General features: G+C 41.6%; 1 protein-coding gene across 2 annotated transcripts in view; it reads left to right on the forward strand.

Annotated features, from left to right (window-relative positions):
- rerg (RAS-like, estrogen-regulated, growth inhibitor) overlaps positions 1-23,612 on the forward strand; it is a 47,787-nt gene extending 24,175 nt beyond the window's left edge. For both annotated transcript variants that reach the window (XM_028044128.1, XM_028044127.1), the window contains 3 exons: positions 2,980-3,036; positions 17,396-17,469; positions 21,692-23,612. In XM_028044128.1, the coding sequence (XP_027899929.1) occupies positions 2,980-3,036; positions 17,396-17,469; positions 21,692-22,102 (542 nt within the window). In that variant the 3' untranslated portion in view covers positions 22,103-23,612. The remainder of the gene's footprint in view (positions 1-2,979; positions 3,037-17,395; positions 17,470-21,691) is intronic.
- The last annotated feature ends 370 nt before the right edge of the window (positions 23,613-23,982 follow it).

Raw genomic sequence — 23,982 nt, forward strand, 5'->3', positions numbered from 1 at the left:
AGCTTTGGCACAGCCAGATCGGTGGTCAGCCCCAGCTCCCCTGCTCTCAAATCACCAGGCTTGACTTCTTTAGGAGTGTAATGAATCGTGACACAGACACTCCAGCTTACACAACAGTTTTTCTTCCTTGTCCTAATTGGAAAACAGGCCCGGCTAAGATGGATCTTTGGTCACAGTTCAAAGAGAGCTTTCAGGAGTAATGCTGCCTCTCATCGTCCCCCTCCAAATGGGTCGAGTTTACATGAGGACACAGATACTCACTTGGACCACCCAGTCCATCATAAAACACTTTCAGGACACGGCGGCTCTCACAGGGAACTGAAGCTCTGCCAATCTGTAGCAGCGGAGCTCTGCAGTGGGATCCTGCTCCCTTGCATGTGGATCATTTACATAGAAATGAGTTACAGATGAGAAGAAGAAGTGGTTTTCAACATTACGTACTCTTAAAGCAAGCAGAAAATTATGTAAAAAACGTTTTTATGGTTCACATATACTATACCCAGTCTGTTCTAAAATATGAACCCCAGCACCCACCAAACTGGAATCAAGGTATACTTTGGTTGTAAAACATCCCCTTTGGAACTCGCTATAAAAGAGGAAAATTACCATTTAAATTTTCTTAGCTGTGTTACCACCTTTTGAACTTTTGGGCAGGTTACTGGTATCGTGGTCTACCAAGGCTTTGGAGTTATGATGTGAAAACTGCCAAATTTTGAAAAATACATGATACCTGTGGTTTAAAGTCCTTATGTTTACTACATAACCTTTGGGGATGATGGTGCAAAGAAGGATTTTACATAAAATCAAGAAAAGATGGAACACCCAGACCATCCTCATAGAAAAACAGAGCGACTTCAGTCAGAGGATTCATCAAATCCGTAGCAGTAAAGACGGCTACAGGAGATGTTTCCAGCTCACAGCCATCACCATCTACAAGAACTCTTTCATTAAATCAGTTCCAACAACATTTACATTGGGACCCATAAAGTATTTTTGAAATGGAATAATAATATGTTTGAAGAAATGATGGAGATTTCTTGTGAACATGGAAAAGCAGCCTTGAACAGAGGAGGTGACCTCAGGTTTTATCTTTCTAACACCGTCTCATGATCTTGATGACCTCATTAGTAATATCAATGGCCTTGTTAGTGGCCTCTGTTGTCCGATCAATGTGATTGTTTCTGGTCTGATACCTCCAACCTACCTGTCAGAACTGAAGAGACCTCCTGGGTGAGAGTCTAAACGTCATCAAGATAACAACACAGTTGAGTTCAATTATCATCGACCAGAAGTTCTAGATAACGCTACTTTAACTGTCGTAATTAGTATGTCATAATAAAATAGCAACAGGAGTATTAACAGCTGTTTTTCTGTTTGAATGAAAGGCAGTTTAAAGAAATCCCTGAAGTTAAGTTCTTTGAGACTTGAACTAGTCAATATTGTTTATGCTTTATGTGCTACACTTTAGCTCCTCCAGGAGACTAAAGCTAAAGGCTAGTCTAATTCAGATTCAAATCACCTTCTCAGTGCAGTCCTGCTAATGACCACATTATCTGACTTGAGTGTGTTGAAGCAGAGACACATCCAAATGCTGCAGGACAGCGCCCCCTGAGGACTGGAGTGGAAGACCCTAGCTCTAAGACTCTAATAGATCATTACAATGTGAAACAAATGCTGCAACATACAACAGACAAACAAGTTTACAGCTAAAGTGAGGAGTGTTTAGTTTATTCTCTTTTCCTAGTCATTATTAACCCTTAGCTTTCAATTTTGAGAAAGAAAAAATATCTTAAAATAACTGAGCAGATTTTCTTATCTGCTGTAGGTAAGATAATACCTACTTATAGAATCGCAAAGGCACCCAATGTATTTTATTTTAATTCCTACAAATTTGAACCAGTTTGTTTTTTGCTAACATTGCTCAGTGGGTGAATGAACCGCGCTAGGCGGCCAGCTCCTCTTTCCTTCCCTCAAATCTCTAACCATGTTTCAGGCTGTCTCTGTTCTTTACGGTATATTAAAGTGCAGTATGACTTTGAACTGCAAATAGTAACTGTAGTTTAGACTCCTTTAAAAACACCAAAATAGCCCTTTAAAGTACTGGTAAATTATAAGCTGCGATTTCAACATCATCCACTGCCGAAGGTGTACAGAAGTATTGTCTGATATTGTTTTCATTATTGAATGGACCTGCTAATAAGCAAGATTTCCTTTTGCACATTGAAAGTGTAATTTGCAAAATGTATGTCTTTCTAGAGAAAGAAACATCACTACTTTTACTGGTTATTTGGAAAACTATGTAATAGTTAGACTTGATTAAAGCCGAGTTCATATGAATAGTGTTTACAGCACTCTGATGTCATTTCCATTTTTATTCCCATATTGAATTCTATGTTTTTTTTTCTCCATTCTCTTTGTGGTAACCTTCCCACCCATTACCTGAACCAAAGGCCGACCTTGTTACGCTCAGATAAAAATGCAGCTTCTGCAGCCTCCCTCTCTCTCCCACAGGGCTGTTTGGTCTGAGTGATAAACAGAAAATGACAGTCTAATTCAGTCGGAGTAAAGGGGCTCAACATTTCCGTGCAGCAGATCACTTGCTGATGGTAAACCATTAGGGCAGTGAGTCACAGGCTCTCTGAGGACGTCCATATTACTTTAACCATGTACATGAGACACTCCGGATGAACTCTGGAGCTGATGTCTCCTCCTGAAGGCTGTCAGAACTCGGCTTTAATCAAGCAGAGCCAGTCAAACAGGTATAAGCGTTTAGATTAAAGTAGCTTGGTTCCAACAGTTTCCTGGTGAGTTGGGTATTGCTTATAAAGACTGCAGCTATTATGATGTTGTGGCTGAAAACACCTGAGACACAAAATCTGGTGTGGTAAAAAATGTTTAACATTTTTATTTATCACTGTTAGCTGCTCAGTTTTAGTCTTATTTTCATGTCAAACTCAGTTTTTCTTCTTGATTTTGCAGCGTTGGTGGTGAGGTTCCTGACCAGACGCTTTATCTGGGAGTACGATCCAACACTGGGTGAGACTTCCATTTATAGTCGCTCACACGATACATCATCACTTCAACTGTGACATTATTTCCCCAAAACTAAACTAAAGCGCCATAGTCAACATTATATTATACATATTTTACTATATTTTCTGCCATATAACATCCTGAAAGTGTTTCAGTTTTTCCCAAAAAAGGAGCGGGGGGCATTCACAAAACATAAACACACAATGGACTGCATTGTTTGATTTAAAGCAATGTGCTTTTACATCAGAAAGTCTGGATTAATGCATTCGAGATTGGCCCTTTCACTTTACGATGCTGGTCAAATTGCTTTCCTCCACTGTAATTATATGAAGCAAAGACAAAGTGTCTCATCTGACAGGCCCTTTTCATTTCCTGGCTCTACAGAGCAGATGAGAGGCACTAAATGTTTCCCTCGGTGCTCTTTTCAATCCTACCTCAGTTTATTTGGTGACATGAAGAGCAATCAGCTGCAAAAACACAAAGCACTCCGGAAATTATTGCATTATTCGGAAACCACATAATGGCCACAAACATATTGCCATACAGTCTATCATATATCACAAATATGGCTTAGATATGAACTTGATTTAAGTATTAGAGGTTATAAAATCAACTAAGGTGACATTTCTCTGGCAGGGGGTTATTTTTCCAGGGTAATGTTGTACTTCCAAAGTGATTTAATGTTGTCCTGGGTGCCAGCCTCATTCTGGGTGTATGCTGTGTAAATACCAAGCGCTGAAATCAAGAAAAGAATAATAACTGCCTCCTTGGTTACCACAAGGTTTTGGCGTCATGACCAAGAAAGCCCAGCATGACGTCCGTAATGGGAATAACAGCACTGCTGGTGGGTGTCTGTTACCAATCAGACTCTCTGGCTGAAACTACCCAGGAAGTGGTCGAAACATTATTAAAATGCTATTATGAGTACATCACACAGGTAGGGGGTGTGCGTGCAGACTGCCAATCTTAGAAAGTGGAGATTGCTGCCAGAAAGTGGGCTCTGCTTCATCCATCTCAATGCGCCTGCCGGCGGCTACGACTGAACATCCGTCTCTATTGTCTACCTGTTTGATTCAGGGTTATTGATGAGCGCTGAGGGTTTTTTCCCCCCCCACAGACAGAGAATAACCTTGGATATTCCCACATCTGCTAGTGTAGAGTGTTCTTTTGACGAAGTGACAGAAGTCACTCCACTAGTTATAATGGAGTACTACTGTTGAGACTGACAATTGGCTGCAAACAAAAAGCGTTAATTTGGTGTAATGTTACTTTTATTTGCTCTAATTTTGTTACAGACTGCAGGCAAATTAGATTTTGAAATATAGAAATGTAGCATAAGCAGGAAGTTCATCATAGCAGCAATAAAACGGTACTGTCAAACCCAAGTTGTGAAGAGACTCAGATGTTGCCGTTTTTTGCAGCAAGCGAATGGAGCACGTCTGTCCAACACCGCACAGCTGAAACTAGATATTTACATTCACTAAACTTTCCTTTATTTTTTGGTTCTTTTTTTAAATTTAGAAGTTTACACACAGTAAAATTACCATCGATTTCAGCCACGGTCATGTGGTCTCTTTTGATGCTGGACTTGAACAGCTGGACCCGGACATGTTGACAGGTGATCTGAATCTTCTCATCTTGTAAACTATTTTCCGCACAAAGGAATCAGGTTTTTGGATCTCACTTCAACAGTCAGGAGCGCTTGACTAAATGTCTGAGGTTGGCATATTGGAACCCATTAAATTGCTGAGTAACGCTCTCATCATAACAATGCCACTAAATGTTTGGGTGTCTTCACTTATTCATCATCAGAAATGACTTTTTTAATTAGATTTTTCATTTACAACTCTAAAATGGTTTGTTCTTAAGTTTTTATTGTTTGCATGTTTAATTTCTTGATATTTTTTAAAATTTGTGTTAAAGATCCAAATGTCCAAATTAGTAGCGAAGCAATGAAAAACCCTTCTGTTGGCAAAGAACCAAAAATTGAACAATGAACAGACTATTCTGTCTGATAAATTCATACTTAATGTGTTTTAGAGTTCAGAATGCAAAAAAAAAAAAAAGATACTGGTACTTATGTTTTACAAAGCCCATCTTTTGATCTGTGTTTACGGTGTCCTTGGCCGGCACCAGCAACTACCACCATGTGTGCACAAATGCTAAAAGATGTCCAACTGGGTCTGAGTTAAAGCACCAGAGTGGGGAACAGCTGCCATCGTAAATGTAGATGGCCACAATATTGGAATGGTTATTGCTTTCCACATATCCTCCAGCAGAGTTTAATCTGCTGGTACACAGAGAGGAATCGGCGCTGCTTCTGCTCTGCTTTGACATCACTGCAGCAGCTGCGTCGCGCATTATGCAGCTTCCCAAAGTTCAGGGGAATTTTTGCAAGAACAGTTTGGAGACGGAAGCACTGTGGAGCGTGTGCGAGCTAAGGATAATTTAAAGCTTCTGAGTGGATGTGTTGGCGGGCTTGATCAACAACTTGAACTGTGAGTAGTTTTGTTAAATGGAGCCTGGAGTGACACTTTGTTTGTCTAGGACTTAGCCCACCTTCAGGAGATATTTCACTTTGTTCCAAGTCATTCCAAGGCATCTTAAATCCTGAAAAGCGCTGAAAGGAGCAACAGAAACAATAAGCAGGGTTAGATCGACTCCAGCTGACAGAGTGATGGCTCCTGAAATAGGCTGCCGTCCCAGCAGTCGCAGCGTGATGCTCACGCTCGCAGCCACACAGCTGCACACGCTACTTCCTCTGGCTCCCAGTGACATTTCATTTACGTCACAGGTACACAGTTTGTCCCCAGGGGGGGCAATTCCACCTGGGAAGCAGCAGGGGCTGCGTGCACAATCAGACATTTAAAACTGCTCAGCTCTGAGAATCTATGCTGTCCATTATGAACTTGACATTTTGAACATGTCAATAAGCTGCACCATGGAGTATATCTTTAAATTAGTAAACCTGTTGATGTCGCAGGTTAGAAGAGATTGGTTCGAGGTGTTACAAATGCAAATATAACTCGAATGAATGCTAATTACATCTAACACAGAATTTCTTTAATGCTGAAGCAGATGAGCTACAGCAGCATAAGGCTCAGCGTGCTGCTCCTGTTAGCAAACCACAGAATTCTGAGACTACAAACCAAACATTTCCAATGATGACTGAAAAACATTGATTGGTCCAGTTAGTTTTGAATTCAGCTGCAACATTTAGATTTGAGCAGGCACGTGCAGAGAGGGGGGCAAAGGGGGCTTGAGCCCCTGCCCCTTTTATCCTTGATGCCCCTAGCGTCCTTTTTGAGTTTAAAAAAAAAAAAGTATTTATTTATTTTTTTTCTTCTTTTTTTTAAATCTGTATGTCAGAAGGCCTGTTTGTGCTCCTCATCAATAATACGCCAAAGCTTAAATCTTATTGGTCAGTTTGCTTTGGTTTATTTGGTGGCTTGGCGCTTTTTCTGCTTGCTAAAAATGAATGAGCAGAGTTTGAACCTCCCGTAGTTCTAAGAGCGGTTTGGATGCCGCTGGAGCTTTTTACCTTGTGCGGTTCTGGCGGGTCGCCGGTTTATGAGCTTCTTTGACGTTTCCTGAACTGGAGAGCTGATGGGTCACCTGTTAGCTGACATCTGTTGCTCTTCCTGAGCGTCACACTAAGACTGTGGGTTAAACAATTTAATCTAGTCGAAACGTTCCCCAAAAGAGTAAAAATTGTTGCTTCACCTTCTCCTCCTTTGGACGTCTGACACCACCTGAACCTGGGAATCAACATCCTCCTCTTTCCGTGGATCTCACGGGTAGGCTTCGCTTCCATGTCTTTATTACTTAGCATCGTTTGTGTTTAAAATTAAAAAAAAATAAAAAAACGAAAAAAGGTGCGCTGCTTTAGTGTTTAGTTTTGTGCGACACGCACCTGATGAGCGTTGGAGAGGTGGTTGTGCTCTTGCAGGTCAGGTGCAGTGATAGTTTTTTTTTTTTTGACATCTGCTGGTGTCAGCCAGCAGGTGACCCGTCAGCTTTTAAGTTTGCGACACCACAAAAAAAAGCTAATAAACCGGCGACCCGCCAGAACCGCTCATTGTAAAAAGCTCAGGCGGGATCTTAGAACTATGTGAGGTTCAAACTCCACTCATTTTTAGCTCACAGAAAAAGCAAACTGACCGATAAGATTTCGGCTTTGGCGTGCCCTTTGACCCCCACAGACTCACATTGATGTGCGCTACATACAAGATGTTTTGGCACAAAAGATTTTTTTCTTCTCTCCACAATTTTGTTAATAGTAAAGATGGTTGGATAATCCATCCATCCATCTTCTTCCACTTATCTGGGGTCGGGTGGCGGGGGTAGCAGCTTCAGAAGGGAGGCCCAGACTTCCCTCTCCCGGGCCACTTCTTCCAGCTCTTCCGGGGGAATCCCGAGGCGTTCCCAGGCCAGCCGAGAGACATAGTCCCTCCAGCGTGTCCTGGGTCTTCCCCGGAGCCTCCTCCCGGTGGGACGTGCCCAGAACACCTCACCAGGGAGGTGTCCAGGAGGCATCCTGACCAGATGCCCGAGCCACCTCAACTGGCTCCTCTCGATGTGAAGGAGCAGCGGCTCTACTCTGAGTCCCTCCCGGATGACTGAGCTTCTCACCCTATCTCTAAGGGAGAGCCCAGACACCCTACGGAGAAAACCCATTTCGGCCGCTTGTATCCGCGATCTCGTTCTTTCGGTCATGACCCAAAGCTCATGACCATAGATGAGGGCGGGAACGTAGATTGACCGGTAAATTGAGAGCTTCGCTTTTTGGCTCTGCTCTTTCTTCACCACGACGGACCGGTACAGCGCCCGCTTAACGGCAGACGCTGCGCCAATCCGCCTGTCGATCTCCCGCTCCCTTCTTCCCCCATTCGTGAACAAGATCCCGAGATACTTGAACTCCTCCACTTGGGGCAGGACACCCCCCCTGACCCGGAGAAGGCACTCTACCCTTTTCCGGCTCAAGACCATGGCCTCGGATTTGGAGGCACTGATCCCCATCCCGGCCGCTTCACACTCGGCTGCGAACCGCTCCAGCGAGAGCTGCAGATCACGACCTGATGAAGCCAACAGGACCACATCGTCTGCAAAAATCAGAGATGAGATCCTAAGGCCACCAAATCGGATCCCCTTGTTGTTGCGCAACACCCCCCCCCTCCTTTCTGTCTCTACTCTCTCACTCTCGTACTTCCTCTTCTGAGAGGGGAGATGTGCTACCAGCTCTCCGTCTAACGGGTACGTTGAGTTTCCTAAATCTGCTGGGATTTACCCTGTCCAGAACTGAAGTAAACTCTGTTTAAGCTGGTTTCGAGAAACGATTCGCCTGGTTATCTGACGGCCTACATCCAGGTGTCCCACCCTTCTTCCCCCTGTGAATTAGCCAGACTGAGCAGCCTACAGCCAACTAGTTTCACAGAGCACACCTGTTAACGGTCGCTCGTTCTCTATTTTACAACTTGCATTTGTTATTGAACCAGGTAGGTTTTAGTGACTCGGGCGAGTCCCAAGGATGAGGTTTTAAATATGGGCTACCAGCAACCTAAAAACATTTTCCACTTTTTCCTCTCCAGAATCAAACATCACAGCTATTTTACAACCATCAAAGAACTTTAAGGTGACTCATTAACTGAATGTCCACAACATCTTTAGATTTTCTTTATGCTAAATATTTTATTAGTAAGGCATTTTTGCAAGGGTCAGTACAGCTTAATTCAGTAGCAGAAATAATCAAATAAGTAAAATCAATCATCTAGTCTATCTTTCCCTACTGCTGACACTGAGTACTAAAAAAGGAACCTTAGAGCGAGACGGACGGAGTTTGGCGCCTCGAAACCCAGACCTGGCACGATGATGAAGAAGGTGTTGCAACAGGAGGAAGATGTTGATCGATGAAGGCCAGGATCTCCGCAGGTCTGATGAGCCTCCTCTCCGCATGGATGCTGAGGTCACACAGGACTTGGTGCTGGCAGGAAAAAAGGCACCAGTTCTTCTTCCTTGTCTTTGTCTTCATCTTTGTCTTTGGGGTCTGAACCCAGCCGATGAGAGAAGTGCGATTCGAAGCCACAGATTGTGGGCCAGACGGGTTGGTCTCCATGTGCAGGACAGTCTCCGGCTCCGTGGCCCCGGCTCTTCTTCAGCTGCAGAGTTCTTTGTCCATCTCGATCTTGGCTCGAAGCTGCCCGGAGGATCCAACGAAAGGTTCCTCTTTTGCACCCACCTTATATAGGGTTCATCTGTCTGCTTAGACAGATGATCTCATATCCGTCACTGTCTTACAGACATTTCCTGATGTCTGTGCCAATGTCTCAGGGTTGCTCAACCTCCTGTGTCCCTTGCCTGCACAACCTTTCACCTACCATCTACCTCCAACATATCAGTGATGTTTATTTGCAGTTTTACAACCTTTTACACCATTTCAAGTTCAATGTCAAAATCACATTTATATCACATTTATTTTCTTTAGCTTCTCTGATTTAGCATTCATTTATAATTTTATAACCATAACTTATATCACATTTATTTTCTTCAGCTTCTCTGATCTATCATTCATTTATGATTTTATAACCATAACTTATTAATTATTCTTATTATAATCTTAATGTGAGTTATTACAGATGTTTTTCTGAAAAGAAACCAAGAATAATACATGATTCTAATTATTTACTACTAAAGTTACAGTTACTTGTTTTTCTTGTAGTTCCCACAAATATAAGTGTATTATTACAAGTAAACCAATATTCATATAAGTATTTTACTTTGAATCTTATCCAATTACTAATAATGTTTAGATTTAATTTTTTAAAACTTTCATGCTTTAAAATAGTCTCAGCTATTTTTATAAATCTGCAGGCTGGAAACTTCCTCTTTTTCCAGGAAACCTGCTTTTCCTGTTTCATGAATCTCTCTGACTGACTATGATTTCTTATGATTAGATAGAAAAAAGTAGAATTAAAGCAAAGTTTGCATGAGACAAAAACAACACACACAACCAGATTTATTTTATTGACACTTAAGTCTACTGTTGGGCCTTGATATCACTTGAGTGATTCATTTTAAAGATAACTTTATTATTACTGTTAAACTAAAATCTCCAGCATGGGGAAGTGGGATGAGCTCGGATTTTCTTGACACCCCCTCCACGAGGTCAGACCTTTCACATGCTGGGAGTCCATCACCCTCCTGCAGTTCGCCGTCCTCATCCACTAGAAAGAGAAGAGGTTCGTCTGGGATGTGAAGATGCAGATTCTTCATCCTCAGTTTTCACAGAGGGCTCAGTGTAGTCATCAAAACTCCACTTCTCTTGACACCCCCCTCTTTGGAGTTTTGATTTCCCCCATGAGGTGATGAATGTCGAAGAAAACTTGGATCGCTCTGATTCTTCTACAGGAACCTTCGCTGGATGAACTGTCGGTTCTTCAGGATGTGGAATGGTTCTTTAGGGAAGATGGGCTGAGACAGAAGGCCTCAAAAAAAAAAAACTTTTCTGGCTGTTCAGCAGAGCAAAGCAAAAAGCATAAGCATCATGACGCTTTATCCGTAATCATGATCCTTTTCCATTTTAATCCATCAGGTTGTGACAGGAGTTCTTCTTTAGCATAATCCAATTTCTTCACGGCCCTCCCAGTCCAAAGCCTTGAAGTTGTTCTTTGAACGGCAACCTTCCTGTAATAGTGGCCAGTCTAATGTAGGATGGCATGGTGCTTGATTCTCTGGCCATCTTCTTGTAATGTTCTGGTTCGCTGTAGCTAAGAACTGGCTTGAGCACTGCTTCCTCATGGACCCCTTTCTTCATCAGTAGTACTGTGTTGAAGTTCAGTACTTACTTTACAAAATCTTGGGCGTTGAATCTCAGCTTGATCACCGTAGTTGCAGGCCGATCTTGAGCTTTAATCCAAACTCTCTGCCCTGTTTTCAGTGACACTTCAAGCTGCAACTTCCCTTTTCCTTCTCTAAGCAAAAAGGAGAAGTGTCTTCGCCTCCCTGCTTTCTGTGACGTGAACGGAGTTCCTCTGCAGGGGAAGACCTGCTCTTCTAGCAGTTGTCACTGTGTCCATCAGCACCAAGAGGTACTTCTCACCTCTCTTTTCTGTTATCCCCATTGGCTCTGCTACATCCATGCAGACTGAACCCCATGGGACTGTGCTCTTGATGAACAAACCTTCCATCCGCTGCCCTGGGTGCCCTGCGTATCGACCACATACCTCAAAGTCACACAGCTGCATCGGATGGGCTGAAGGGACATCCAGCAGTCCTGCTTGCTCAGTTCTTCACGGGGGTGTAGCACGCCTGCATATTCGAGGGCCTTATGCACGCACCGTACTACCTGGTCCCCGTGCTACTCTAGGACCACCTGTCCTTAGGTGTTCTGTCCCACCTCGACACCGGCAGAGACAACCTTTCTTAGTGGCACGAAAGGTCGTCATCTTTGCCCCTCCATAGGGCTTCTTCTCAGGTGTGCGCCTTGTCGCTGCACCTCAAGTTTCGGGCGGAGCCTCAGTTCTGCTTTCTTCTTCCATAAGTTGTGATGAGCTACTTGTTTCCCTCTCGCGCTCTCAAGCTGCTTCTCTCGGGTCTGTGTGATGACTTTAACCATGTCTGCGTCTGTGGGATGATGTCAGCTGCTGGTGTTTGTTCCTCTGTTGCCGGATGTCTTCTCGATGGCTGCAGTGGAGGACGCGGTGTGCTTCCTCATCCATCGTCGGCTGATGACACCTTTCTCCGTCTCCTGTGCATGCTTGCTGGCTGGTCTGGTCAGCATTACATCACGAACCACTCCAGCAAGAGTGAGCCAACTTTCCTTTGTCAGGGGTTGATGTTTCAGTTCCTCATTCTTGGAACCAACTTCCCCACTTGCTTCAGGTCTGAGTCACAGTAGCTGTGCAGAAAGCTGATGCGGTTCTGTTGAGGTCTCCTCCTTTTCCAAACGATCTGGACGGCCGGCTTCCTCCGGTTTCTTCCCCAGATTTTCCTCCTCGAAGTGATCATCCATCACTCCGTCTCTCTGTCGGTTCGAGTTGTCTATCCCCCAAAGCCTCTCTTTAGCCTTCGAGCAGGGATGGGTCTAGACTATGTTGGCTACTAGCTTCACTGTCTGGATCCGGTCATTTATCCTCAGTAGAAGCCTTCCCTCACCTGTATGCCATACAGTTACTGCAAGGGTTGTGACTGACGGCCTTATCAGTCACCATTAACTCTATTCCCTAAGAGTTAACAAACCAAGTGAGCTATTCAGATCCTCACATCTGTTTTTACTAACTTGGCCATAGGGCCCTCCTACTCCGTTGGACTGGGCCCCACGTTGGGCGCCACTTGTTGTTGCGCAACACCCCCCCCCTCCTTTCTGTCTTTACTCTCTCACTCTCGTACTTCCTCTTCTGAGAGGGGAGATGTGCTACCAGCTCTCCGTCTAACGGGTACGTTGAGTTTCCTAAATCTGCTGGGATTTACCCTGTCCAGAACTGAAGTAAACTCTGTTTAAGCTGGTTTCGAGAAACGATTCGCCTGGTTATCTGACGGCCTACATCCAGGTGTCCCACCCTTCTTCCCCCTGTGAATTAGCCAGACTGAGCAGCCTACAGCCAACTAGTTTCACAGAGCACACCTGTTAACGGTCGCTCGTTCTCTATTTTACAACTTGCATTTGTTATTGAACCAGGTAGGTTTTAGTGACTCGGGCGAGTCCCAAGGATGAGGTTTTAAATATGGGCTACCAGCAACCTAAAAACATTTTCCACCTCTTCCTCTCCAGAATCAAACATCACAGCTATTTTACAACCATCAAAGAACTTTAAGGTGACTCATTAACTGAATGTCCACAACATCTTTAGATTTTCTTTATGCTAAATATTTTATTAGTAAGGCATTTTTGCAAGGGTCAGTACAGCTTAATTCAGTAGCAGAAATAATCAAATAAGTAAAATCAATCATCTAGTCTATCTTTCCCTACTGCTGACACTGAGTACTAAAAAAGGAACCTTAGAGCGAGACGGACGGAGTTTGGCGTTTCGAACCCCAGACCTGGCACGATGATGAAGAAGGTGTTGCAACAGGAGGAAGATGTTGATCGATGAAGGCCAGGATCTCCGCAGGTCTGATGAGCCTCCTCTCCGCATGGATGCTGAGGTCACACAGGACTTGGTGCTGGCAGGAAAAAAGGCACCAGTTCTTCTTCCTTGTCTTTGTCTTCATCTTTGTCTTTGGGGTCAGAACCCAGCCGATGAGAGAAGTGCGATTCGAAGCCACAGATTGTGGGCCAGACGGGTTGGTCTCCATGTGCAGGACAGTCTCCGGCTCCGTGGCCCCGGCTCTTCTTCAGCTGCAGAGTTCTTTGTCCATCTCGATCTTGGCTCAAAGCTGCCCGGAGGATCCAACGAAAGGTTCCTCTTTTGCACCCACCTTATATAGGGTTCATCTGTCTGCTTAGACAGATGATCTCATATCCGTCACTGTCTTACAGACATTTCCTGATGTCTGTGCCAATGTCTCAGGGTTGCTCAACCTCCTGTGTCCCTTGCCTGCACAACCTTTCACCTACCATCTACCTCCAACATATCAGTGATGTTTATTTGCAGTTTTACAACCTTTTACACCATTTCAAGTTCAATGTCAAAATCACATTTATATCACATTTATTTTCTTTAGCTTCTCTGATTTAGCATTCATTTATAATTTTATAACCATAACTTATATCACATTTATTTTCTTCAGCTTCTCTGATCTATCATTCATTTATGATTTTATAACCATAACTTATTAGTTATTCTTATTATGATCTTAATGTGAGTTATTACAGATGTTTTTCTGAAAAGAAACCAAGAATAATACATGATTCTAATTATTTACTACTAAAGTTACAGTTACTTGTTTTTCTTGTAGTTCCCACAAATATAAGTGTAAGTATTATTACAAGTAAACCAATATTCATATAAGTATTTTACTTTGAATCTTATCCAATTACTAATAATGTTTAGATTTAATTTTTTAAAACTTTCATGCTTTAAAATAGTCTCAGCTATTTTTATAAATCTGCAGGCTGGAAACTTCCTCTTTTTCCAGGAAACCTGCTTTTCCTGTTTAATGACTCTCTCTGACTGACTATGATTTCTTATGATTAGATAGAAAAAAGTAGAATTAAAGCAAAGTTTGCATGAGACAAAAACAACACACACAACTAGATTTATTTTATTGACACTTAAGTCTACTGTTGGGCCTTGATGTCACTTGAGTGATTCATTTTAAAGATAACTTTATTATTACTGTTAAACTAAAATCTCCAGCATGGGGAAGTGGGATGAGCTCGGATTTTCTTGACACCCTCAACACCTTGGCTGCGCCTAGAAATTCTGTCCATGAAAGCAGTGGTCCCCAACCACCGGGGACCACCATGTCAAAGACAGGATGAGTGACATCACTGCTTCACATCAAAGCCACAAGAAGTCTGTTGGGTGTGGTGGGGGGGAAGGGGGAGATGTTTTTTTTTTAAACTTTATTCGCAGACACACTGCATAACGACAGAGATATGCCTCATTTGTTCTGCCTCCAGAAAATCAAATACAGATAAATACAGATAAACATATTCAAGATAAAGAAAAAGCAAAGGGTTCATTTAAAGCAATACAGATTTCAATTGTTTTAATATCTAGTTTCTGTCAGAGTCTTTGATAGTCTGAATATAAAACTTAACTTCATTTTAAAATGCAATGAAGTTAAGTTGCAACTTTGCAACTTAACTTCATTACAACCTTGACCTGTTATAAGCACAAACTTTATTAAAACCCTTTAAAAGCAAATAATATAACTTAACATATGTATTATTGAACTGTTCAGCAAAGAAAACATCAGCTTGTTTTGATCCTTGATAAGGGCACTGATTGTTATCTGCAACATTTACGTATCCACCTGCACGCAATCCGAGTAAATATTACTGCGTCTATTCAGTTCAGTCTTCAGGAATTACGATCATTTTAAAGAGCTTCGTATCAGAACTTATCTGGTAGACTGTCTGTCAAAACTAGTGGTTTATTTTGGTTTCAATGCTTGGGTTTTCTAACATCCTGATTTGCATCGTTAGCTGTCTCTTTTTTTCCAGCGTTAAACTCTGATTAGCATCCTGTAGAGGTTAAATAGATATTATTAGGGCTTAATTTGTAAAATGGCAGCAAATTAGCTTATTTCATAACTTTATAACCTTTGACCTTCTCTCCTCTGGTCTGTTTAACAGCTACAGTCTCAGATCAACTCAGCCCTCCAGGACTGTCAGCAGCAGAAACAGAAACTTTATACCTGTTGGGGAAAATATGCATTTGCTTTACATTGTCCCGGCATGATGGCAATGATATAGTAGGATCCAATTAGATTCTTGATTAATATGGGTTGTTGCTGTTGTTGTACAGTGTTTCTGTTCAATGTGCCCCTTTTTTTAATTTGGGCCCCTGCCCCTCCAAAGGTCTCTGCATGGCCCTGGATATCAGGATCTGATTTTAAGCTAAACTACCTAGCTTATAGTTTAAACAGTGGGACTGTGTCCACCACTGGATGGTGACCTCTGTGGCCACCTAGAAAAAACCCTGCCTCCCTTTAACAAAAGAAGATATAAATCCAAAACTCAACAAATTAAACATAATTTGAAAATAAATGAATCATATTGCATATATACACACACATCCTTGTACTTTTATACAAACTGAGGACTTTGTATCGACTTCCATTCATTTCAGCAACTGTATTTATGCCTATAACCCAGACATACTCCTAACACTAACAAAGTAAACCAAAACTTAATTCACACCAGACCGCAAAATCCAACCAGTAGAGTGCAGTGGAACTGCAAATAAATAAATGATTAAATGAGGCCCAGGAAAAGGTCCTCACACTCCGCTAAGTGTGACCTCACTGTGTTGGTAGATGTTGTGAAAGGCGTCCTCTTTTGTAGCATATGTGTGTACACACACATATCAGTGGGCACACTAAAGTGCTAATAGCAGAGCTAATATTATTTTATAAATACCGTGTTGGTGTAATGCTTTAGTGTTAACGGAACTAATGTTTATGATTAGGGCTTATTCCAACCCTCTGGGTCTGCCGCTGTGTTTGAACACCGCGTCCCGTTTGGGCATTACTAACCGTCTTCTCATCTTCTGATAGTTATTCAGCCAAATAATGTTATATTTCACGGGGTGCTGTGGTGGCGCACAACCCACATAAGGCGTCCTTAGTCCTCGACGTGGCTGTCGCAGGTTTGAATCCCGGCCTGGTGACCTTTGCCATGTGTCTTCCTTCAATCTCATTTCCTACTTTCCTGTCTGAGCACTTTCAAATGAAGGCCGCTAGAGCCAAAAAACACCTTTTAATAAAAACGAATGTTATATACCATTGGATTAAAAATGCTTCTACATTGTACTTCAGTCATGTTAGTTTAGAACAGTCTACAGCTGATGTTTCCTACAATTGTTTAGATTGTCCGCCGCTGTGGTGAAAGAGGGAGCAAGTTAATATTTTCATTTCTGAAATCACAACTTTTAGTTCAACAAAGCTTCTGTCTCTCACTCTCAGGCACCCAGCAAAACTTTAGACACCATTGTTCAGCATAAATGATCCGCTGTTTTGGCCCTTATGGCTAAACTGATAAAAAAAAATAAAGAAGAATCTATGTAAATCAAATTTCTGTGAAAAAGAAGTTTTGGGAAAGAAAAATTGTAGGCCTAAAAATAATGTGTCCAGTAATGTACTCAGCTTTCCAAAAAATGTATATTTTACACATTTTTTCAGTTGACATGGACAATCATAGTGTGTAAACAAAAGCAGTGTCTCTTCTCAATCTTATTAAGGAAACACCTTTTCAAAGTAGGAATAACTGACTGTTCTGTATTAAGAGAAAAACACCTTTTCTGTTTTCAATTATTGCGTGAATGACAGAAAAACCATCATATTTCTGCTCATGCCAGAAATATCTGGGTATCTTCGATAGCTTTTCCCCTGTAGAAATGGAATCATTTGAAATCTGCTTCTTGTACTCACTCAGGTTATCTTTGTCTTATTTTAACATTTACTGTACGATCTGAAACATTAAGTGTGACAAAGAAGCAGAAGCTGTAGAAACGCGCTGTGTCATTTGTCAACACTGGTGCTTGTGGAGGAATTTTTCCCTCCATTTCAGTGGTGATCATAATTTCCTTCTCTCTGACTTGACCAACTTAAAACTGCAACAGGACGAGTTCTCCTCCCACGTCAGGATTTGTCAGCATCTACTGATGAGTCATAACCGAACAGAAATATTTGAAGGAGAGCTGAAAATAAAAAATAAAAGAACTATCTGATTGTGTTTCCTTTTTTTGTGGCCTTACAGAATCTACGTATCGTCACCAAGCCAACATTGACGATGAGGTTGTCACCATGGAGATCCTGGACACTGCAGGCCAGGTGGGATAAATTATCAACTGAATACTAAGACACACAGCAGGGTGATGTGATTTGAGGATCAGTTTCACTCTGCATGTTTTGTACACCTACATTATACTACATTCATTTGAAAAGAAAACATTCCGTTATCTAACACTGAAGAACATCTGACCCCGGCCTGGTCTTATTAACTTTGACCATAATAATGTCTGATTGGATAATTGCTCCAGCATCCTCGCCAATCAAAACCATTCACTGGCCTGATTGAAACCGGGGCCCCTGGGTCAGAATGTTTTTTTTTCAGATGTCACAACCATGTCGACATCACATTCATTTTATTACTGTATTTGAACTGTTCTTTTCCTGCGGTCACCTAATTACACAATACGGAAATACGACGACCGAAAACCAGCTTTTCTGAGTTGGGGATCACCGTCGGAGCGCCTCCTTGTGTTCAGTTTCAGACGTCTCACTGAAAACCTTCAGATTAAAGGAAACAAAACCAACCCAGGAACCACTGAGGCTCTGATCTGTCATCATCTGGAAACTGAGATGCCAGTCACAACACCAGGCCTAAAAATACTGAGAAGGCTCCAGCCAAGAACTTAAACAAAACTCCACCCCCGTAGTTAATGCATTTAGAATAGTTGTCTAAGCGACTATTGATTTCTAATTCAGCAAATCCGTTATTGAAACATTCCTATATCAAAACAATGGTTTTATCCTTACTTCTGCTACGCATTGTAAACAGTGTTGCCAGTAATTTAGTCTTAAGCTAATCTTAATTAGTCTGACGACAATTTAAACTTCTTTACTTTTCTTCTTACTAATCATGGTTTTGCAACATTTGCATGTCTTTACTGAACTCTGATTCTATGAGTTATTTTATGTTTTATTCTGACACATTTTGGTGCAAGCTAATAATAATTATTTGATTGGTAATTTTGCCTCGTTTCTAAATTTCTCAAATTAACCCTTGTTTTAAAACATTCACAGTTCAAACTATATGTCACTTGTTAATTTTTACTGTTTGCTTTGATCATTTATTATTTTAATCAATCATTTTTACTTCGTAGTTTAGTTGAGTGTTTCTGGCTTAGTGAGCTTGTTGATTAGACTATTTTAGTTGGAAGGGTTTGCAGATGTTTGTTACTAAACTTATTATAAAATATTGTACAACTTTTTAAAGTTAAATAATTACTGAGCTTAAGGCATTATTCGATAACTAACTCAGACGGCGCCTCAAAAACAAAAACTGGATTGAGGCACTGTATGGAAGCCATGAGAGGACATATTTAGAGACCTTTTGCAATGGTGCGACCTTGATCTGGCTTTACGCTGAACATTTAGCCTCAGTGTGTATACTCCACCTGTGCCTAATATGACTCTAAGTGTCCTCAAGTGCTCTGTGGAGCACCGTTACTTGGAGAGAAGCAACAGTTGTTAGAAGGAGTGTTGGTTGGATGTGAAAGTGAAGGGTCCTCCAGGAAGGTAATTTCCTGCAGCCCAGCAGGAGTGTTGGAGCGCTTGCGTAAGTCCTCAGGAGAAGATAAATATGCCGCAGTGCTGCGTAGGTGTTCTGCTGGAGGCTGATTTCCCCCTGCGACACTTCAGCCCAGTCATCGCACCGTCATTACAGAGAGGGCTATTTTCAGTCGGGCGTTAGGACGAGGCCTGCATGTTTACTGACCAGACGGCGCCGGATGTCAGGAATCTCCTTTGCTCTGATTGGGTCAAAGCGTTGAGCAGGATTCCTCCAGAAACAGCAGAAATCTCAGGTTTAAAAGAGGATGAGGTGCATGGAGTGTTCCTTATAGGAGTCGGAGCAGATGCTTTCCTAAAATGGCTGCAGAATTCAGTTTATGAGAAGGTTTTGAGGTTTTGAAGAATTGGCTTGTAAAACACTGGCTATAGAGTATTTTCTGCATTATCTATTTCTTCCCTGTTTGTTTTTTATATCGCACTTAAATCTTTCAAATCATTTAAATAATTTTTCAGTGCTAGATAAATTAAACCTAAGCTACCTACACCCACACATCCATGTGTGAAATATAATTAGCCTCCATGTTTAATCATGAACTAACTGTGATAAAACTAATGTTATTTAGTTCACTGTCTGAAGGTCACTGGGCCATCAGTCTGTACGTAGGCCCCTCCGCTGCCTTTGGCCCCCATCGTCTTCGTCCCCTTAAGTTCAGACCGTTAAGTTTTCAGAAACTGAAATTTTTTTTTTTCCGGAGTAAGAATAGGTCAAAATCACCTCACCTAGAATGATTTGCATTCTCAAAAAAAAAAAAGAAGAAATCTTGAGATAATTTGACTTCATTGAAAATTATTTTAATGCCACAATATTACAAATGGAAAGCAAACTGTGAAGTGCCACTTCAGTTTTCATTTCTGAATATCAACTAATGACATGTATGACTCTGTGCGGGGAAAAAAACAACCTTTTCATGGGAAAGAAACATCAGGCAGAACAAAATACAGCAGTAAAATCTGTTAGGATTAAAATGGACAGAGCCAGACATTAATAAGCAGCAGGAAGGAACATTTAGAGGATTTCATGGGACAAGTTTTTGCTTTTAAAACATTTCACACTAGATGTTCTATTGCCAGAGAAATAAATTATTCAATTAAATAATTAAATAAAATAATTTGGGGGGAATTATTAGTCCACTTGGATGGATTATGACAATGACTTCTAGTAGCGTGTGTTCAAATTATTATGTAGATGACTCTGTACTTATAAACAAATAGAGAAAATAATGCCAAAATGAAAATACTTACATCTAGTACATAAGTTTAAAATTCATCAACACAAATTAAGTATCCATATTATATACTGTCTCCAACTGGATATAGTTTCAAATGCTGGAGAGGAAAACAGTTTTGTTATGTTTGTATCTAAACTAAACTATTAGATTTCAACAATTGCATGTTCTAATGAAGAAGTTATCCAAAGAGCTCAGTTTCTATCCCAGGGATTAAGAATAAAAAGGGTTTCATAAACTGTTTTATTGTGCTTGGATTAGGTTCCTTAAAGAAATGCCTTTCCTGGAAAGAGATGAGGGGGAGAGATCATGAAATCTCAGTGGTGTCCCCGGGGCCCCAAGAGCTTTTTATTCTTTATGGGGAGATTTAGGGCCTGGGTGAGTTTCTTCTGCCTGGGCTCTGCTTGAAAGCAAAACAAAAAGAATGCTTCTTTTTTTTTTTTTAAAAAGTTGCCAAGATAATGTGCATCATTACCAGCAAACTGAACTGAAAAGAGGAGATCCTGTCACAGTGTGTTAGCTGACAGTATTTTGTTGACATTCATGTTTCCGGAAAGCGTGCATCCTTAATATTTTTGTGAGATTTTATTTGTCTCCAGCTGCTCTGTTAGCATGAGAAGTTATCTATCTCAGCTGTGGACTAACCAGGCTTTCATTTTTCTCGTTAAATTTTGTCCATAAAATAGAAAACCACTTCTCTGCTTTATGCATTTGTCAGCTGTGCTGCAGGGCTAGCTTGGTTTCGCCTGTAAACAGAACCAATAAAGGGAGATTCATGCTTAGCTCCGCTATTATTTTTCTTTTTGTTTTCCTTGCTTTCCAGTAACAGTTAAAAAGATTTTACTACTTTACAACATCTAACAACATTATGTTATCATCTCTGGCTATGAGAATAAAATCATATTTTTGTTGCTGTATTGGGGTTGGGAGGTTACAATTATTGTTTAGCATTCAACAGAGTGAAATGATACCCAAACATCTGATATTTTGTGAAATTTTATGGGTGTGGCTGATGGTTGTTCTGGCTAGGAGTTAGCTTGGCTAGCAGCCTCATTAGCAGAAGGAGCTAGCTCCTTTGTATGGAAGAATTTTATAGAAGAGCCATTGATTCAACATTTTCAAATGACAAACTGTGAGACCTCTGATGGAGAAAATTGTTCCCGGAGGCCAGTGCCTGAAAATAAATACAAACTGCTGTGACTCATGATGTGAAAAAAGTGTTCCCATTGCAGTTTTGTGAAACACACAAATTTTGATACGGCTGAAAAACAACGTGACCCAAGAGCAAAAACTTTTTATTGACAAATATGTTTCTTCGAAATTGGTGCCAAAGGAATTAAAAGACACCTAAACTAATATTGTAATTGTTGGATTCTTTGGTCAAATTTGATTTAGTGGTAAGTTGTCTTGGCTTGGTCAGATTGTGCAACCTTTACTGTAAAGACCATGTCAGTAACGTTTTTTCTTCACAGGAGGACATCCAGCAGAAGGAAGGTCACATGCGCTGGGGCGACGGATTCATCGTCGTCTATGACATCACAGATCGGGGAAGCTTCGAGGAGGTAGCCCCTCTCCGAACTCTCCTGGAGGAGGTGAAGAAACCAAAGAACGTGCCTCTAGTGCTGGTGGGGAACAAGTCTGACCTGGACCACGTCCGCCAGGTCCCCACAGAGGAAGGCGAGCGGCTGGCGGCTGAAATGGCCTGTGCCTTCTACGAGTGTTCGGCCTGCGCCGACGAGGGCGGCGCCGTGGCCGAGGCGTTCCACGAGCTGTGCAGGGAGGTGAGACGCCGCAAAGCCGTCCAGGGCAAGGCCCGTCGCCGCAGCTCCACCACGCATGTCAAGCAAGCCATCAACAAGATGCTGACCAAGATAAGCAGCTAGGGACGAGTCCTGCTGGTGCCCAGTGATAAATGGAAATGTTCTATTTTTCTCAAGGAAATAATTGAGACAATTTTTGACTGCGAAATGATTGACATGTGGCTAACTTATAGTGGAATCTCCGTGTTCTATGACTGATTGACATTGAAGAAGTCAGCAGGGCTATGAGTCTTCTCTTTGGAGGAGCCAGAAGACGTCAGTCTGCTGAGTTCTTGATGTTCCCTTATTCAAACCTTTAAGCTAATTCAGTGTTACATGGTAACTTAATGTGGCATATCAGTTATATGTTGAGGCTCAGATATTTCTGGCATGAGCAGAGGTGTGTTTTGTGTTACACAAAAATGTAAAACAGTTTCTTAGTCCAGAACGGCCCGTTATTCCTAATTCAAAAAGGTGTTACCTTAATAAGATTGAGAAGTGACGCTGTTTTAGTTTAGTCGGTTGTCCACGTCAACTGAATTTGTAGTTGTTGGAACAGAGAGAAGTGTTCCAACTGACCAGCAGTGTGCAGCATCAGTTGGGGTAATGCCAGTCCTGTGTTACTCTGTTTTCCATCCAGCCAAAAAAAAAAAAAAAAACCCAACTCCGGAACTTCTCTGGAGTCTTTGATCTAAAAGAACGGCTTAATGGAAAACTTTAGTGGTTTTAAAACCTGATAGTGGTAATGGACACATGCCTAGTCGAGTCTTTTGGCTTTTTATTGGTCATAATTCCCTCTATAATTCCCTTTAAATTATTTTGTAAGCCGAGGGATTTATGAAACTGATGCAGGCGGGATATCCAACGTGACATGCAAAGTTGCTTTATTGCAGCCGGTCTCAGTGGGATAAATGTGATCTGCTTCAACAAACATGAGAACTCTTCTGGCAACAGTGGTAAAAAAAAACAAAAAAACTCAACAACTTCAAGTTCAGAGGAGTGTTGCTCGATTGGGGATGGATCCCAGTGTTCTTCACCCATGTCTTTCCCAGACGAAGAGGTAGAACATTTCTGCCTCCATCCTGGAAAGCTGCTCTGTAGTAAATAGGTCTAAGTTGGATTAAGATCTCCGGCTCTGCGGCGGACTCTCAGGCCCTCTGTGTTTGTCTGGGACGCACCAAAGCAAAGGTCCAGATCATGTCAGAGCTCATGACTGTAGGTCCCTGCTGCGTTCTGTAAATATACAAAGGGAAGCGACGGCACATTCTGAGGATTTCCTTCTGTTTATTTAAACAGCAGCATCTATTAAATGCAATGTTTGTGCTTGTTGTCTGATCTAAACCAATCAGCTGTACACTTGGAATTAAACACTGATGTATCCAACCTGTACACTGAAAAATAACAGCGTTTTTGGTGACCATAATGTCAATATATGACTGCATGCATGGGCTTTATGTACTTATATATTCATTTTCCCTTGTACGGTTCAGCGGCGGCACTCAGAATTGAAAAACGCAACAGATTTACTTTCACAAGTAGAGTGTTACAGCTTTCGTTATAATGCCCCACTTGATATAAAGATAAAAATGATAAATTGCTTTGTGTTTATTTCAAATGCAATAGATAGAGACGGAGAAAAAAAAGAGAAAAACGCAATAGAAAAAACGTGAGGAAAGGTACAAGAATCTGCTTTTACACCTGCAGAAAGAGAGAAAAAAGAGAGGCAATAAACCTCAGTGACAAACATTATGCATGTAACAACAACGTCACTGAAGGCTCATGATGCTCAGTGATGAGATGCATTCAGTGGCAGCCACAGCCCAACATGGTGTACACACCTGAACCAAGTGAATATCTGCGTGTGTATGTATGAGAGTGTGTGTTTTAGTATTTCCCACCTTTTAATGCCTATTTGTTTCAATAGATACGAGGTTATGGCTCTGGACCCCATAACATGAAGTGCT

This window comes from Xiphophorus couchianus, chromosome 17 (genome assembly GCF_001444195.1).
Source record: "Xiphophorus couchianus chromosome 17, X_couchianus-1.0, whole genome shotgun sequence".
NCBI classification, from domain to species: Eukaryota; Metazoa; Chordata; class Actinopteri; order Cyprinodontiformes; family Poeciliidae; genus Xiphophorus; species Xiphophorus couchianus.